The following is a 17640-nucleotide window of genomic DNA, read 5'->3' on the forward strand; positions in this document are numbered from 1 at the left end:
CAGACAAGGAAGGGGGCCAGCGGTGGTGCGGGAGGGCAGCGTCTCTGACCTTGGCGTGGGCGCCTCCTCCAGCATCACGTTGTCATCTGGCCTCCTGACCGTCTCCCTGGCCCCAGCCTTCCCCGCGCTCCTCCCTTCTCCAGGGGGCGGCCAGGAGAGCGCTCTTCCTTCAAAATCGTAATCAATGAATAGTTATGTTTCTAAAGTGCAAATCTAATCATAGGTTTTAAATTGGATTTTTGAATGAACTTGGGAAATGAAGGAGGGTTGTGTAGACTCTGCGTGTGAGCGATCCGTCAGAGAACGTTCATGGAGTGAGGGCTGGGACAGGCGGTGCCGTTTAAAAGGGAAAAAGGAGAGCCGGAGGGAAAGAAAGGAAAAGGAGGTGAGCACGTCCGGAGCAAAAGACCTTGCAGTGCGGGATAAGGGGAAGCCACGGCGGAGGAAGACAGATCTGCTCCCATGCCCCTCCTCCCTCCGTCTCCAGCGACTTGGGGACCAAAGGCTGGCGCCTCCTCCCGCAGAAAGGCCCCCCCTAGTAGCTCTCCACTGACCCTCTTTGCGCTGCAACTTACAGCTTAATGTGTGACCGATCTTTCCTTCTTTCACTGAAGATACGTATTTGCTTACTGGTCGTAAGTGGCTTCATTCACCCTGGCTTCGTTGGCCTCCTCAGTGCTTCCTCCACGATGCCCCTGCTCTGCATTTATTGTGACTGTGGCATTGCCATTCAGTCTGCGCCTTCTGGCCACCTCGCGCTTGGTGACTTGTTCATCCCCTTTCTTATCTAGGTGAATTCCTCAGGGGTCAAAGCAGCCGTCATGCAAATGAATCCTCTCCCGTTCTCTGTGTTGCCCGTGGGTCTGTAATTGCGTGGGACCAGAAGGAAAGCGCGGATAGAGTCCTAGAATCCCAGTTAGAAGTCACCCCACTCACCCTCCCACTCCCGGGGAATCCCTTCGGCAGCTCTTTTTAAACTTATTTTGCTAGCTTTTTTTCGTGATTTAAACTGTTCCCAAAATAAATACTGGGTGGGTGATCCAGGACTTTTTTGGACTTAAAAGAACACGCATCACGTTCGTCCGCCCTGCCTTGTTTTGAGTTTTCACTTTCTTGCTGCTCGCTGCACAGAGTCAGCACAGAGAGGCCCAGTGGAACCAGGTGACAGGCTCTGTGAAGCCTCGGTCTGTGGCTGAGCCCCTGCAAGGACCCCACTCCTTCCTACACGCATTCGCCAGCTCCGCAGATGTGTTTTTAGTGATGTCAAACTTGAAGAGCCTCAGCGTGGAGCAGTGGCTTTGGTGCGGGTCCCGTGCGTTAAGCCGCATGAACCCACATGGGCCCATCGGGTCTCCGTGCCCCTGGAACTCCATTTGTTTCTTTGTCGTTCGGCACACCAGGCTGCACGGATGTAAAACTTTCTGCATTTTCAGGGACACAGTCTGGGGGCATGGTTTGCTTCCCCCCACCTTTGGGAAGGAAAAAACATTGTACAAGTGGAAAAGCTTTGCTAATGTGACATGAAGCTTGGAGATCTCCAGGGACTCGGTCAGGGAATCCCGGGCTGTGCTTCTTGAAGCAGTGGCTGCTTATTTCCTTCGCTCCCCGTTACCGCCCAGTGGCCGTCTCGCACGGGAGGCAAAGGCCCCCCTCCGTAGTTCTGTGTCAGGCATGAGAGGGGTGACTTGTCCCATAAAATCTCTAAACCCACTGTCCATTTCACAGCATTTAACAATGCCCTGTACCATCTTTTCCAGTTGCTCATGTCTAGAGACAAACGCCCTTGTGTCTACACTTTCTGAGTGAAGGAATCAAAGAAGAGCTTATTGTCTTACCCCAGGACCGGGGCACAGGAAGTACAGAGCTCGTGTTTGCTGCCCCTTACTCATAGCGCCTGGCCCATCGCGTCCCTTGTTGTCACACGTTTCTCGGGGTCTGCCTCAGCACCCGTGCTTATGCCGTCGTCTGTCCCACAGGCCCTCTTCCTTCTCTGGACTCCCTAGAGGGTCCCCGTCCCTAATGGTCATTAAATCCTACCCTTCTGAATTCTCCCCGGCTTTTCCCAGCCCGGAGTGAGTTCACTGAAGGCCACTGATATTCAAGCTCCGTGAGGACAGAGACCATCTTTTTCGTTCATTGCCAAATACTCAGTGTCCAGCAAATAGTAGATGCTCAATAAACGATCGCTGACTGACAGACAGCGATTCTTCTGTAAACTCAGCTGGCCTCTGATATACATTATTCCTGTCTGTCCACATCTTTCCATCCATATACTCCGGCTGCTAAGCTTTTTGAGAGCAGAAACCAGGACTGTGGATCACCCTTCAGCAGAGTCTCGAGCACACAGGAGCTCAGTAAATACTAGTGATTGGTTTACTGCATAATCACTCAATGATGTTCCCTGAGCATTGGGGGAAGGGGAGGAGTGGAGAAGCAGGCCAGTGTCTTTCTTCTGCTGTCTTACGTAAAATCACCTTGAGCAGCATTTTAAGCAAACCAAGCGCCCTCCTCCTCCCGCCCAGCACTTGACTGTTTAGAAAGAATATTCTTAAGAGCGCGATGCTGTTAACATTACATTCCACTTCTAATAATTTGCAAAGGACTGTGTAAAATGGTCCAAGAATTAGTTTTCCAGCGGTTGGCTAGTTAATTCCTGAGTAAGCCACTCTGAAAACTGATTATACCCCTGTTTCAAACGGAGAGTTGGGAGAAGGCCAAAAAAGAGTATATTATTGTATCTTGTAGGAGGGAAGAATCCAGCAGATATTCACTGAGTTATGGCGCCAGAGCCTTCCTTTCTTGTGTTATTGTAAATTATTGTTATAGTAGAAAGCCACATCAGCAAAGTGGGACTCCACTTCCTCTCAGCTGAGGTCTTATATAATGAAGACCTTCATAAACAAACACTGCGTAAACGGAACATGGCATCTCTCCGATTAAAGTTCATGCTGTTTAATGTAAAGTGGAATAAGCGTTTTATATTCCTTATTAGTTCTATGGCATCCCTTGCTTCCGGCGTAGCTGTTGACTAACCCTTTTTTGTTTCATAAAAGAAAACTAGTCTTACACCCTTCAGAAGTCCCCAATACACAGCTGAAAACAGTAATTTTGCTTAGCTGATCCATTTATCTTCTGCCGCTGGCCTCTCTCCTAGGTCGCAAACTCCAGTACTCTAGGGCCAGGCAGGTAAAGTCGGTGAGCCGGTGAGGACGTAGCAAGCGGCACACAGCTGTGCCATTTAAGGGGCAGGCAGCACGACCCAGCCTGAGTGAATTTTCGCCAAGCGCAAATGTGTAGTTGCCATAGCTTTAGATTTTCAAGAGAAGCTGGACATCCAAACTTTTAGGAAATATCACCTGATTTCTAAATGTTAATAATTCAAAAAAATGTTTAGATCCTCTGCAGGCCAAATAGTTTATGTCCGTGTTGGATGCTTCCAGTGGCATAGCAGTTGGCCGCCTTCGTTCCATGCCTTCAGACCTTTCTGCCTTTGGGTGCTTGCAAGTCCCCCGTGGGCATCATTTTCACTGTGCCACCTACCTTTGCAAGGGGATGTTTAAATGATTCCCTTCGTGAGTGTCTGAGCCTGCAGGGAAGGGACCAGATGGAGCGTCTAGTACGATGTTGGGTACCAGGCAGAGGTGCAACTAAGGCTTGTCCAAGGAATGAGCCTTCAAATTCCGTTGCATGAGCCCTCCTCCCTTAGAGATATGCCCACACGTGGGTATTAGTTATCTGTCTCTGCATAACAAATGACCTCAAAACTCAGTGGCCTAAAACGCCATGGCATGCATTATCTCACATTTTCCATAGGCTGGGAATTTGGGAGCAACTTGGCTGTACGGTTCCACTTGAGATCTTTCGTGAGGTCGCAGTCTATAGCTCTCGGCCAGGGCCGCAGGTGTTGGAGGGCTCAACTGGGCTGGAGGCCCTTCCGCGGTGGCTCTCGTGGCTGGCAAGCTGGTGTTGGTGGTGGCAGGAGGCCTCGGATCTTCGGCATGTGGGCCGCTCCGTAGGACTGCTTTCATGTCCTGAATAAAAATGCACGGACACTGGCTTCTCCCAGAGCAAGCGACCCCAGAGAGCAAGACACAGCTGCAGCATCTTTTATGACCTAATCTCAGAAGTCCCGTGTCATTATTTCTGCAATATCCTGTTGGTTTGACAGGTTTGCCCCATTCACTGTGGGAGGGGAGCATCTTGGAGGCTGGCTGTCACAGCTGAGTTCACAATAGACCCTCAGTCAATCCTGTTTAAACAGACGATCCAACACTGAGAGTTTTTCAAAAAACCTGAGGGAATAACACTTATGTCATAGTGATTGGTACCTAATATTCATGTCACTTACTGTTGAGTTCTTGAGCTCAACTTCAGAAATTAGATATCCCATTTTTATAACCCATCTTAAAACTGTCTTCCCTAAGTGGGTCTAAATCATTTTTTAAAAATAAATTTTAAGAGTCTACCCGTATCAGCTCTCGGAGTGCTAGATTCAGGTGTACCGTCTGCTTTTCAAGGACTTTCCATTATTGCTTACCTCTGTCACAGGTATTCCTTGTTCTCACACTCTGTTGCCTGAGATGACACCAGTCTACTGAACCCAGTGTGTTTTACATATTTGAAAGAAATCACCAAGAAGCAGCATCTTCTTGAACAAAGAGTAGCGCCCCTTTGATATATTAATAGGACTTATGAAGACAGACAGCCTCCCACGATTCCCTGGGGCCTCTGGATTGGCAGGAGAGGGGTGCCAGTTAGTCAGAGGCATGGGGGAGAGGGATTACTCCAGTTCCTGCCGAGGTATCCTTGTCTGGTACCCCCTTTCCAGCCTCCCCACCCCAACTCAGACAGCAGGACCGAGCGGGTGCTGCCGGTATTTCTAAACACACATGCACACACTCACACACCCTCAGCCTCACGTTGCTTTTACCTCCAAGACCACCCTTAACACTCCATTTTTACCAGATTCCACCTGAATAAAAATGTTAAGGGGAAGAAAAGGTGCCCCAGTGCAAATTCCCTTAGGGAAATTCCTGCCGGTAGCTAGTTCTTATTTGTTCGATAAACAAAACCTTAGACTGGGAAGTGAAGGTCAAACAAGCAGAATCCACGTAGAACAAGAACATTCGCGGGTGCCCCACCCCCACCCCGCCCACTCCACCTTGGCAGTGGTCACCGAGTCGGGTGTTGGTAAATGGAAATGAAATGTATAATTCATAAGGCCGAGGTGGCGTGCGGCCGGTGGAAGGGGGGTGGTGATTACAGAATTGAGAAATGAGGCCGCAGTGCGTAAGTAACCTTTCTAGGTTAGAGGCTGCTGTGATAGATGCCTGCATTGTTCTCTTTCTGACCTTTTTCTGAACTTCCCCTTAGAAGAACAGAGGAAATACAGTTCTGCCTTTTCCCATATTGTTTTTGAATAATACCTTCAGATGCCAGCTTTGGGCATTTCTGTTCTTCCGTTTGGGGTTTTGCTTCCCCCCTGAGTTTTGCTGCTTCCCATAGAAAAATCTAGTCACTAATTACTTTATCCCAGTTCTAATGGTAAATGCAGAGACTACACTAATATTTGTCGGTATCGAACATCGTACGCATGGGAAAGAACATACCCCTGCAGCATCCTTCCCCGCTGTGCCCCACCCTCCCCCGGCCAGGCAAGACGTCCCTGAGACCAGTCCTCTAGAAAGATGGGGAATGTGCGGGACGCGGCTGCTCGGCGGCAGCGGTGGCAGGACCGATGACGGACCCTGAGCTCCGGCTTACAGAATGGAGTCATTTCAGCCAGAAGTCAAGGTGCACGCACGCAGGATAATGCTCACTCACGTTTAAGCTATTGATGCAATCCTAGGGGGAAAAAATAGCAAGGCCGGGGAATGTGTACCGTGTGTCCTTCATCAGTCTCTCCTCTCTGCAACCTGACATAACTCTGTTCCACCCTCCACACTTTTCCTGTCTGCACTGTGAGTCCCCAGTGATGGCCTGAAACTTTGGGGTCTGTGATCATCTGAGGTCTGTCAGCCTCTGGAAAGTCAGGGAACCCGAGAAGAGGGAAGAGGGAGGACTTCTGTTTGATTTTCACACAAGCATCGCTAAAGAGTCAGGCAAAATCGTTTCAGTTGGCCTCAAAACTGAACCTACAGTTGAATCTTTGGGCTGTGTAGGGTTGTTTTGTTTCTTGAAAAACAAACTCTTTTGGGGGCCGAATGAAAAGGAACTAGACAGTTCTGTGTCAGAGCCTTTCCAACCGGGGGGCAGAATCTGGTTAGCTCCATTAGGTCGGTTAATACTGATTGAGCACCTGCTGCGTGCAGAGCAACCGCAGGCTGCACTCAGGCAGCTGAGCGCTTCCTAAGGAAGCAAATGCAGCTTCTTTCTCCTCCAGGAACTTTTGATCTCATGGGGGAATCCGGGGCCAGCCTGAATACACACATACAAAGACCGAATGACGTAGCCGACACTCTATAGAGACGAGCCTGACAAGCAGCCAGCCGCTCAGTTACGTTAAATAATATTTCAAAACTTTTATTCTTCGGCCGAAAAGAAACTGAGCGCTTTACACCAATCACTGCCATTCTTTCGAATATCCATTGAATTAATTGTGGGGTATTTTAGTTGAATTTTTTTTAAATCTCCCTCCTCTTTTCCACACTCCACTTGTTATTTCTTTCTTCATCTCCAGACAAACAGTTTCTCCTTTTTCACCGACCACGCCTCAGCTCATATGTATTTTAAAGATACAAACTTCCTATATCAAGCTTCTCCCATTAAAAATAAACGGAGCTTTATCGGTTTCTTTTCAGATTCTCCGTGGAAATCCCCATTATCAGAGAAGAACCAGAAAGAGCTTGCCAACTCCTACCCCTCCTCTTTCCTTAAAAATGAGTATATACATACATAAATAAGCAAATAGTAAGAAATTCTTGTTTTTACTTCTTCAGATAATCACTCTAGTTCAGCAAACATCTGGGTATTGAGCCTGAGCTATGTTCTTGCACAGTGCTGGGTCGTAGGGAAAAAGATGATGACTCCATAGCCTCGTCTAGCTCATGAGTGTGAAACGTGACCACCAGTATCGGTGGAGAAACTCCCCCCCCCACACAGCATTCGGCGCTGGGTGCTGTGAGGTGCGCAGAGAGAAATAATGCACCGGCCGCCACCTAGAGATGCTTCCAGTCTCTGCAAGAAGCTGCTGGTAGTTTATTCTCATTTTAAAAACTAGGAACTGTTCGTGCAAGTATGCGTGAGCTGAAATGGCAGTAGGTCCATCACGAGAACACGAGGGGAGAGGGCCTCGATCAGGGAGGCATCCGGGGCTTGGGGCAAGGTTCAAGGTGAAAGCCTTGAAGGCTTCAGACGTAACCAGAAGTGCTTTCCACAGAGGCAAACTGGTGGGGGATGGAGGGGACACCTGGGGATGTCCAGGGGCCTCCACCCGGCCACTCGGTCCCTCGCTCTGCTTCCTCCTTCCTCCCACCAAGTTAGTCCCTCTCCCTCCCCACTGTCTTCTTTTCTTCTGACTCTGCCTCTTGAGTTCCCGCCGACGTGTGGCAGCTCCCTGGCCCCACAGTCTGGTTAGCTCACACGGCTGGAGTAGCGCTCGGTGCTCAGGAGAACAAAATGAACGCTTCTTCTTTTCTGCTGAAGGGAGCTCCATTCCGAAGGCACGTGCAAGAGCCCCAGCTCCTGGATGATGAAGAGGCCCTATTATCAGGAAGAGAAAACAGCTTATGGGAAGATGGGGCAGCAGTCCCCTCGTCAGGGAACAGCCGACTTCCTGTCCACTGACAAACATCTCCTGGGCTCCGCTTGACAGTATGCTGTAGATTTCCCACAGTGGGATTCAGCGGCTGTCCCCAGTGGACCCCCTCCCTCTGTCCCCTGGGAGGTGAGGGTTCAGATGCCTTCCAGATCGTGGGTGTCTGCTGCGCAACAGCGCCCCCTAGTGTGAGCTGTAAAGAGCCAGCTTAGTTTTCCCTCCATGACCCAAACACAAGAAAGCAAACTTGGTTTTTTTTGTTGGGATTTTTTCCAGCTCCTTTAGGAAAAGTTGAACGTTGGAAGGTTTTCCCTAAATAAGCTGCCCTTGGCTGAAGACCTGGAATTTATGCCCATTTTGTTCAGCAGAACGCTCACATTCCTCACTCCCGCTGGAACAAATGGCCAGCCACCACGGGAGCGCCCTCGCCCTGAGCGTGGCGGGTCCTAACGGGCTCTGGTTAAGTCCACTCTGCAATGGGCAGTGCAGTACAGGGAGGGGGGGCCGGGGTCCTGGGACGAGCCCCGTGGCTGCTGTGGCATTGCAGCCTCCATGTGCGTTGGATATCTTTACTCAGTGGGCTCTTTTTCACATCCTCTGCTCTCAGAGTTATATGTCTCCAGCCGGTGACACTGAATGCGTCTCCCTTTCAGAGAAGGGGCACGTTCCCATCTTCAGTCCCAGGCCACCTGCCACGAAGAGCGCCTCGCGATCTAGCCCCACCGCCCGTGATCAGATGGTGCTGTCAGGAAGGAAGCACTGAGGATGGGCCGTGGTTCCCGGACGGTCCCCTCTCTAGGAGCGGGAAACGCGGGGGCCTCCAGCGCGGCCGTGCGGACCCTTGGCGGGGGAGTGCCGTGATCCCTCAGCCTCGCACTGGTTCACGCTTCCATCCAGCAAATGGTTTTGAGTGCTCGCTGTGAACTAGGCAAAGCTAAATATTAACCAGTGAGAAATTTCACATTGGAATCTCATCTTCAGTCCAGGCCACCTGCCACGAAGAGCGCCTCGCGATCTAGCCCCACCACCCGTGATCAGATGGTGCTGTCAGGAAGGAAGCACTGAGGATGGGCCGTGGTTCCCGGACGGTCCCCCTCTCTAGGAGCGGGAAACGCGGGGGCCTCCAGCGCGGCCGTGCGGACCCTTGGCGGGGGAGTGCCGTGATCCCTCAGCCTCGCACTGGTTCACGCTTCCATCCAGCAAATGGTTTTGAGTGCTCGCTGTGAACTAGGCAAAGCTAAATATTAACCAGTGAGAAATTTCACATTGGAATCTATAAAGTTGCATGTGAGTAAGCGGTATTACCTTCTTAGTATGCCTTTATCTGGGGTAGAGGATGAGCTTCAAATTGATTGACTGATGTGAAGGAGGCCAGCCTTTTTTCCCTGCCCGACATCTCATTTTCACTTTATGGGTGGGTAACATATCATCACTCTGAATAAAGCAAAGGTGCTGCACCGGCAATCGATCCACAGGGACCGAAATGCTCAACTCCCTCCCAGTGCACGGAAAAGACGAATGAGCTTGGGAAGCTGAAAAGTGACAGCAGGTGACAGTAAGACTTGGGTTGGGCCTTCCACTCTCAGCAGGCTTCTCGGGGAAGCTCTAAACGCACAGTTTCAACCCCCGGTTTCAGTCAACGCACTAACAACAAAGCAGAAGGGAAACAATAAGAAGAACTGAAAAGAGCGTCTGAGGTTTTGTCTGCTTTCTCGCTCGGCCAGCTGTGCCATTTTCCCAGCTCGAGGCCCCTGCGCCGAGCCCCTCTCTGTTCCAGCTGAAGCTCCCATCTGGCCCGCCTGCTCAGGTGCCTGCGTCCGGGCAGAGTGGCAGGGCCCAGCTGAGGCTTGGCATCGGTATCACCGATGTGCACACACGCCCACGCAGGCTGCACGTCACCAGCGCATGTGGGTAGCAGAGGGGATGACATGGGGGCCAATGTGAGAGGCACTTTGTGATGCCCACCGTGTTCTGTTTCTTCACCTGGCAGGTAGTGACACTGGTCGTTGTTTTCCAATTAAGTCATATGTTTTTGCTTTGTGCACTTCTTCGATTGTGTGTTATCTTTCACAATTAAGAAAAAAAGATGTTTAAAAAACTTTTAAAAAGAACTTGGAGCAGTATATGCGTACAGAGAATCACTGTATGTAGATACATGCAGAAACCCGTGATTCCGTTTGCCTTGGCTGACAGATGCTTCTACAGACATTATGGAGCACATACTGTGACCAAAAGTACCAGCGGAAAACCCGTATATCCCCGTGGGGTGTTGGGAAGCAAGACCAGGCTTGGCCCAGGAACCTTTGGCTTTATGGTAAAGGCATCAGAGACCAGACTGGCACATACAGGGCCACCGGGCTGGGGACGGGCTAAGTAGGCAGCATGCGCATCAAAAGTGTAAGGAATTACAGGGCAGTGGGTATCTTTGAAATGCCCCATGTGGGAGTCCAAGCTGGTTCTTCCTGGGAACGTTTTTCATTGAAATTTACAAGGAATTTAGAGGCTAATATCAGAATATGCTCCAGACATCTGAGAACTGGTTTTCCGTTTACACCATCATCAGAGGCCTTTGAAGAATCTAGTCATTGAAGCTCCAGATCCAAGCTTTTTTTCTGGTATATCAACAAGAAAGTTAGATTTTGGCACCGTGCTTTGCGGTGCTGAAGTGGTGCTGGGAACCAGTGGTCAGCATGGGGTGGAAATATTATTCGTATTTAGTGCACACCAGGAAATCTCATTCAGAGCCAAGATGGCCACTGCCAACACAGATTTAAAAAAAAAAAAGAAAAAGAACTGCCACTCCGATTTTAACATTATGCTGGAAATGGTCAGTTGAATCAAGAAAGCCAGCTTCCTCTGGGAGACTGTCCAAATGTGACATGAGAATGATGTCAACATCTAGACCAAACTGTGATGACGTGTCGTCAGCCTTCCGTATGGGTGATGATTTGTTCAGAAGTCTTGAGCGTTTCCGTTGTGATAGCTGGAGAGATTCAGTTACAACAGAGGCACCAGCGAGGGCCTCGAAATGACCCTCATCGGCGCGCAGGTTGTGGTCATCGGCATCGGCCCCCGAGGTAGAACTTGTTCTTCTCTGCAGCGATTTTGCTGTGCGTGTTGCAGCAAGCCTGTCTCTCCGCCACGGGCCATCTCCAGCTTCTCGCAGGGCAGATGTACTTCTCTGGGGAATGCCTCTAGAGATCTCAGGGTCCACAGTGTTTGTTAGGCCATTATAAAACAGTCTCCTTGTCCCTGGGTTCAGTGCAAGCTAATGCAACGAGTGGGCTCCTGCTCAGCCTCACCCTGTGTTTCGTTCCTAGAGGTCCCACCCTGGGTCACTCCGTCCTTCTCATCAACCTGGCACCCCAGTCCAAGACAAAGCTGTCGGTCTCCTAGCTCCTGTTCGTGGAGGAAGCTGTGTCTTTTTCAAAATCAAACCCCAGGCTGGCCTTGGATTAGCCAGGCCTCGATCAGTGTGCAGATCTCCACCTGGGTGCCCCAGACAGGGTCTAACTAAGTCCACCTCTTAGGGATGCTGCTCCCCATTTTCCTGGCTGCCCGCCTGCCCAGATCCCTCAGGCTTTGGGTCCAGCTTCTCTAAAATAGCTTCCTCCTCGTCCTCAGGTTTCTGCCATTTCTCCAGTCCTTAGTTGCTTCGATGTAACCCTTTGCCTCCCACTCCAGGTCACCGGCTCAAATAGTGGCTCAGGGTTCGTGTCAGCATTTCCAAATCTCCTTAGTTTTGCAGTGGAAACATAAGATTTAACAACCCATCTGAAATACAGTTTTACAATTTTACATTTTGATTGCTTCTGCCCCAGCCGTACCGAGGTTACTTTCAATCTACATACATTTGCGAAAATGGGCTTTTCCACTGCTGTTCAATTTGGATCCACCTTATAATATCAGTGATTACAAAATATCGTGAGCTAATAGAGTGTCTTGCTTCCAAGGAGTTCAAACTGCTTTATAATTTTACCAACCATAATTCATCTTCATAAGCTGCTGCAGAGACAAGGAAAAAAGCAAGATGAATAATCTCATTTTATAGATGGTGAAATAAAAACGCGGGGAAATTGAGTAACATTTTTCCAGAAATGCACAGTTCTTCCTGTGCCCTCTGATTAGTGCTGTGGCTTTATTGCCCAAGTTGGGAGTGGCCGTGAACCTTGTACTGGTTTTATTAGTGCACTGTGCGGATGATCGAGACAATGACTCCGGTCTTACACTTGGCCGGGGAGGCTGGGTGAGCAAGAGATTGAACCATGAAAGGGAATTCAGAGTTAGGGCCGTGCTCCCCTGTGCAAAGAGAGAGCAGGAACCGTGGGCAGGCGGCTTTCCTTCTGAAGCTAGGTAGTCGGTACTTGTTGTTGGCTATATTAATCGTCGTACATTTTTTATATAAATAAATGAAACAAAAGTGTTTAATGTGGATGCTTTAATATATTTAAACGGAGTTATCCTAATGTTTCAACTTATAAGCAGGAAAACAGGCTTTAAAAATGGGCTTTAAAAATGAGGAAAAGGGATGCCCTTTACTTCGTTGCTGTCACATGGACACAGACGTATTATAGATAAATGGCTTAGTGTTTGCTGATTGCCTGCTCTGTGCTAGGTGCTTCTGACGATGTTCTGTTTCACTTCGTCCTCATCTAAGCATCAGGAAGTAGGCGTGCGGGTGGACCCTGACAGCCGTGGCATCTCCCTGTGAGCACAGGGCTCCCAAGCATGTGTCATTCCCACTCAGCTTGCGTGAGCTTCCCACCTTTGTTGGGGGTCACTGCCCCACTGGGTCACATGACCTGGATGTGCTCTGGGAATATCCTGTCAGCTGTGTGTGCCATCAGGAGAGCTAGTGGAGCAAAATATCAAAGCTTTAATAATTGATGTGTCGAAAACGACAGTTGTTTATTCCCTTTCTATAGAAAAATAAAATTTTCAGCGTCTCGCTATGGGAATGTTGGAAAGGAACAATCCCTCTCTTTCTTAGGTGCAAATTTTGTCTGACACTTCATGTATGTTTCAAGTATTTTTGATGTCCCAAAATAGCAACGAGGAGATTGATTCCACGGGGTGGCAAATGAAGGATGAGTCGTTAACGGAAGCTGGGCGATGTGAGCCCAGTGGGCGAGGCCCTCTGTCCAGCCAGCAGTCCTACCTGCTGTGGACCCGAGCTGAGAACAGAAACAGCCCCCGTGGAAGAAACTGGAATGTGATTTTTTTTTACAGCAGGCAAACTTTGGAACAGAAAGGCCAAGTGGTCTGGCTCTTGTCATAGGAGGTGTTGCCCCAGGAGACAGTGCCAGCTTCAGGGAAAACCGTGCCAGCCGGGGGCGTGGGATTGCAACAGAGAGACCGATTCTTTGTACCAATGTGCAGTGAGCACCTGCCATGCTCAGGCACTGGGCTAGGACAGCAGCGACATAGGGAGCGGGGAAGGGACGTGCACTCACCCTGACCTGTGCCTGGAGGCCACCTCCACCTGTCCGCTTACCGAGACTCAGCCGAAACTTCTCCCAGGAAGCCCTCCCTGCTTGCCTCTCCTCCCCCGGTCAGTCCCTCTTCCGTGTTCTGGGCACACGCTCGGCACGTTGTATGTTAGCTGTTGGCATAATGTTGCCTCCAGCTACATGTCGGACTCCCGGAGGAGCCATGGGCTCTGGTTTATTCTTCTATCTTCGGCACCCAGCACAGTGCCTGGCACACAAGAGACACTCAGGAAATGGAGGTTGAATATTCAAACATGTGAGTAAACGAATGAAGCTTGAACCAAATTCTGGCTTAGAATAACCATTAGCAAGACTGGTTTCTTCTTTACTCAAGAATAAATGAGCCTTTGCACCCATCAAAATGTGCTTCAGGTGCGCTCAACAAAAGGACACATTTTAGACTTGAATTTGAACTTCCAGAAGCTCAGAGCCTTGTGGATCGGCAGAGCAGGGGACATGGCATCTGCCAGATCACAGCAGAATGGTCTTCAGGTTCTAAGAATTACTGGGGGAAGGGAGGCAGATAGAGAAGTGCCTTCCTCACCCGAGGGTTCATGGCCTGAGTGTCGAGCAGATATTTGTGGAGCATCTGCTGTGTGTGGACTGAGGGTGGAAGCATAGTGAGGCCCAGACTCTGCCCTTCAGAAGGTTTACTGGGAGGCAGATATGCCGACATGTATTTAGAACGGTAGGCGCTCAGTTAATATTGATCGGCCCAGTCTGGTTATTCGTGTTTCTATCTTCATCGCCTGGTATACCAGCACGGAGAAAATGGGCAGTGTGCGTTTGAGTGAGGAAGGAAGGAGGGGAGAGGAACCGGCTGCATCAGAAGGTGACCCAGGTATCATGCGTGCAGGGGAAAGGACACACCGCTAGGGATGAGGCAGAGTTTGGGGGCGGATTGGAAAAGGTTGGACCCAAAGGCGAGAGGCCAGCAGGAAGGTTCAAGAGCAGTAAGGGGATCGAAGAGGGCTCAGTCAGGCCAGCCCCAGTGGGAGCTAAGCGGGGTACCGGCTTCAAGAGAGTTAAGAGACGGGCTCGAGAGGACTAAACCTCGGGGGCTCTTTCAGTCCTAAAGTCCTGACGCTGCGTTACCCGCCCCCCTGCTGCTCTCCCTGAGATGTTTACTGTGATCCCTTTGTGAGCCGCTTACACACAGGTGCCCTCCGAGCCTGGGCGCTAGCCCTGCTGCAGGTGCCTCGCACAGCTGGGCACGGGCTGCACCTGTGGTTCGCACCTGCGTGGAGGCCTGCTCCTCTCAGGCTGCGCCCTGCGCCCCGCAGGCCCGAGCTTTCCCTCCTTCACGGAGATCCACCCCTTCCACTCGCCTTTGTTGGCGCTGCCTTAGAACTGTTCGTCCAAATCACGTATTATAGCACTTCCTTATATTTAATAAAGGCTTATTCAATCCACAAATCCTTATCGATTGAATGGCTACTAAGCGCCAGGCACTGTGCTGCCCTCGTGGACTGAGCAGGGTGAGAGACCGTAAGCAGGTTATTGGGAAAGTGCTATAAAGTGACATTTATGGCACTATAGATGGAAACTAACTGGTGTCAAGGGAGGCCTGTCTGTGGTGGTGACAGTTAAGCTGAGGTTTGAAGGATGAGGAGGAGGCAGCCATCGGAGAGTATCTGAGGCAGAAGCAACGCCATTGCATGAAGGCTCCAGGTCCGGAAACAGCTTAGGTATTCTGGAAATTGAAAGGAAATGGATTGGACTGGAGCTGATTGAACTAGGAATGTGGATTGCAGTGACAGTGGAGAGCTGGTCCCGATCGTGGGGGTCCCTCTGGCTGTGGGAGGGATTTAGGTTTCATTCTAAGTGCAGCGGGGAGCCTCTGAAGTAGTAAAAGCCGAGGCAGGTGTAACCTGTTCACTTTGGCAGCTATGCAGAGAGTAGATTGGAGGAAGGAAAGACCGGAAAGGAGGCTCCAGGTGAGACGGGATGGCCAGGGCCAGACAGGTGGCAGCAGAGGTAGAAGACCAGGGACCAGTTTGAGATCTACTTTGGAGCTGGCCATATTGATGGATTGGGTAGTGAGGATGAAGGGAGAGAGAGAGGAATCAGAGATCTTTCTTAGTTTTCTAGTGTAAGTAATGGGGCAGGAGGGAGGCGGGTAATTTCATTTCGTGAAACAGGGAGAACAGAGGGAGGAGTATGTTGGGGGATGGGGGACGTGGGGGAAGAGTTCCCTTTTAAACCTACAAAGTTTGGGCTCATCGCGAGACATTCCAGTGGAGATGTCAGGCCGTCAGAACATAAATCTGGAACTGAGAAAGGTCCATGATGAGAGAGACATTTGAAAATACAAATGGAATTTGAACCTGTGGGAATGGATATGATTACTATATCAGTTTCTTAGGGCTGTGGAAACACGTACCACAAAATACTTGACTTAGAACAACAGATATTTATTTTCTCACAGTTCTGGAAGCTAGAAATCCAAACGCAAGGTGTCAGCAGGGACAGGCTCCCTCGGAAGCCTCTGGGAGAGAATCGTTCCTTGCTTTTTCTAGCTTCTAGTGGCCCAGGAAGATGCTCGACTTGCGGCACCATCACTCCAAACGCTCCGTCTGTCTCCATCTTCACCTGGCCATCTTCCCTCTGCGTCTGTGTCTAAATTTTTCTCTTCTTATTAGGACACCAGTCATATCGGATGAAGGGCCCACCCTACTCCGATATGATGTCATCTTAACTAATGACATCTGCAGTGACCCCGCTCCCAAATAAGGTCACATTCTGAGATATCAGTAATTAGGACTTCAATGTGTCTTTGGGGAGGGAGGGGACACAATTTAATTTAATCCATAACAATGACCTAGAACAAAGATTAAAAAAAAGAGAGAAGAGAAGGGGTCCAAGGACATTGCCATCGTGTAGCAGTTGGGTAGAGGACAAGCCAGCGAAGGAAACAGATAAGCCACACGCAGAGAGACAGGACAAGTATGGGCACGTGTGGTGTCGTGAAGACCAAGACTATTTCAGAACAGAAGGGAATGAATGGTCAACCGTGTGACAGAAATGAGGCTCTTGGGTCTCGGAGCTGAGAAGTTGACCAATGGCTGCGACAGCGTGGTCACCGCTGATCTCGATGACCACAGCCCCTGAGGGGAGCGGAGGGCGGAAGTCCGGCGAGAGGAGGCGAGGGTCGATGGAAATGGCCGGCCGTTCTTAGAGCTGGCTCTGGAAGGAGAACAGAGAAACGGAGCAACAGCTGCGGGGAGCAGAGGGGATTAGGAAGGGGGTTTGGTTTGGTTTTGGTGTGTTCTGTTCTTGTGTTTTGCTTTTTTTTTTTTTTTTTTTTGATGGGAGATGCTAGGTCATGTTTGCGTGCTCGCATTAGCTCTGTTTTCCTATCTGTGTGTTTATCTTGTGTATGCTTTTTATTCACCTTTAGTGGTCACATGTGTTTCAGTGCTGCCTTCCGGGCATTGGGGCCCCTTGGGGACAGGACTATGCCTTCGATTTCTTTTGTCTCCCAAGCATTGCACCCGACCCTTGAGCATTTGTTCGTTATAGTCACAGCAAGGGAAATATTCTGCTGTACATGTTACGGCACCGTGAACGGCTGCCGTTTCATTTTCTAATGGAAAATGACTGAAAGCGATTTTTCACAGGCCCCGTTCACATAACGTCAGCTGACGAAATCCACGTCCGGTGTTTCCTGCCAAAGAATAGCACCGAAGTGCCCTTGTCACGACAGTCTCATTTATTAGATTCTGCCTGTCACGTCATCGGAGGAAAGAAACTGGGAAGTAGGTTTCCGGGGGTTCCAAGCGGCCTGCTTAGAGAACCAATTGATTAACCTGATAGGAAGGGCCGCCCCATGGTCAGGTCCAGAGATGTCCCCTCGGAACCAGACTGGCCTGTTCCTAAGACCTGGCCTGGAGACTGGAGTGTCCAGGCTGCCAAACCCAAAGGCACAGGTCACAGGAACAGGAGGACAGAGGTCCAGAGATGAGTGATCTGGAGTCAGCAGCCTGTCAGAGGAGGGGGAGGGGGTCCTCGGGAACCGGCACCAGAATTCTCCCACGCTGGACACAGCCACCTAGGCCGGTTGTGGGATCAGAGGTCCCGTGATACAGGATGGTCCAGCAGTGATGGGCCACACGACCACCACAGACATCCCAGTGCATCAGTACCAGAGGGCAAAAACGGCCTCCTGCGTTCACGGACCAGAGAGGACCACGTGACTGGCAGAACACTGGCAACTGAGAATGCACAGCAGTGAGGGACGCGGCACGGCAGGCCCGGTAAGCAGCACCGAGGCCACTCCCACCCGCCCAAGAAGACCCAGCCCTGGATTGCAGGAAGAGCTTTTCTTGCTGCCCAGACCGACGACCCAGCCGCAGAGCTGAATCCCCAGCTCAAAGGAGGTGAAGAAACTCCTTT

At 50.3% G+C, this 17640-nt stretch overlaps 1 protein-coding gene across 1 annotated transcript in view; it reads left to right on the forward strand.

The window, feature by feature from the left end:
- The first annotated feature begins 10784 nt into the window (after positions 1–10784).
- LOC102881116 (homeodomain-interacting protein kinase 2) overlaps positions 10785–17640 on the forward strand; it is a 65844-nt gene continuing 58988 nt past the window's right edge. The window contains exon 1 of the mRNA XM_025045848.1: positions 10785–10833. Within this exon, the coding sequence (XP_024901616.1) occupies positions 10785–10833 (49 nt within the window). The remainder of the gene's footprint in view (positions 10834–17640) is intronic.

The sequence above is a fragment of the Pteropus alecto genome, unplaced genomic scaffold (genome assembly GCF_000325575.1).
Source record: "Pteropus alecto unplaced genomic scaffold, ASM32557v1 scaffold22, whole genome shotgun sequence".
Lineage (NCBI taxonomy): Eukaryota > Metazoa > Chordata > Mammalia > Chiroptera > Pteropodidae > Pteropus > Pteropus alecto.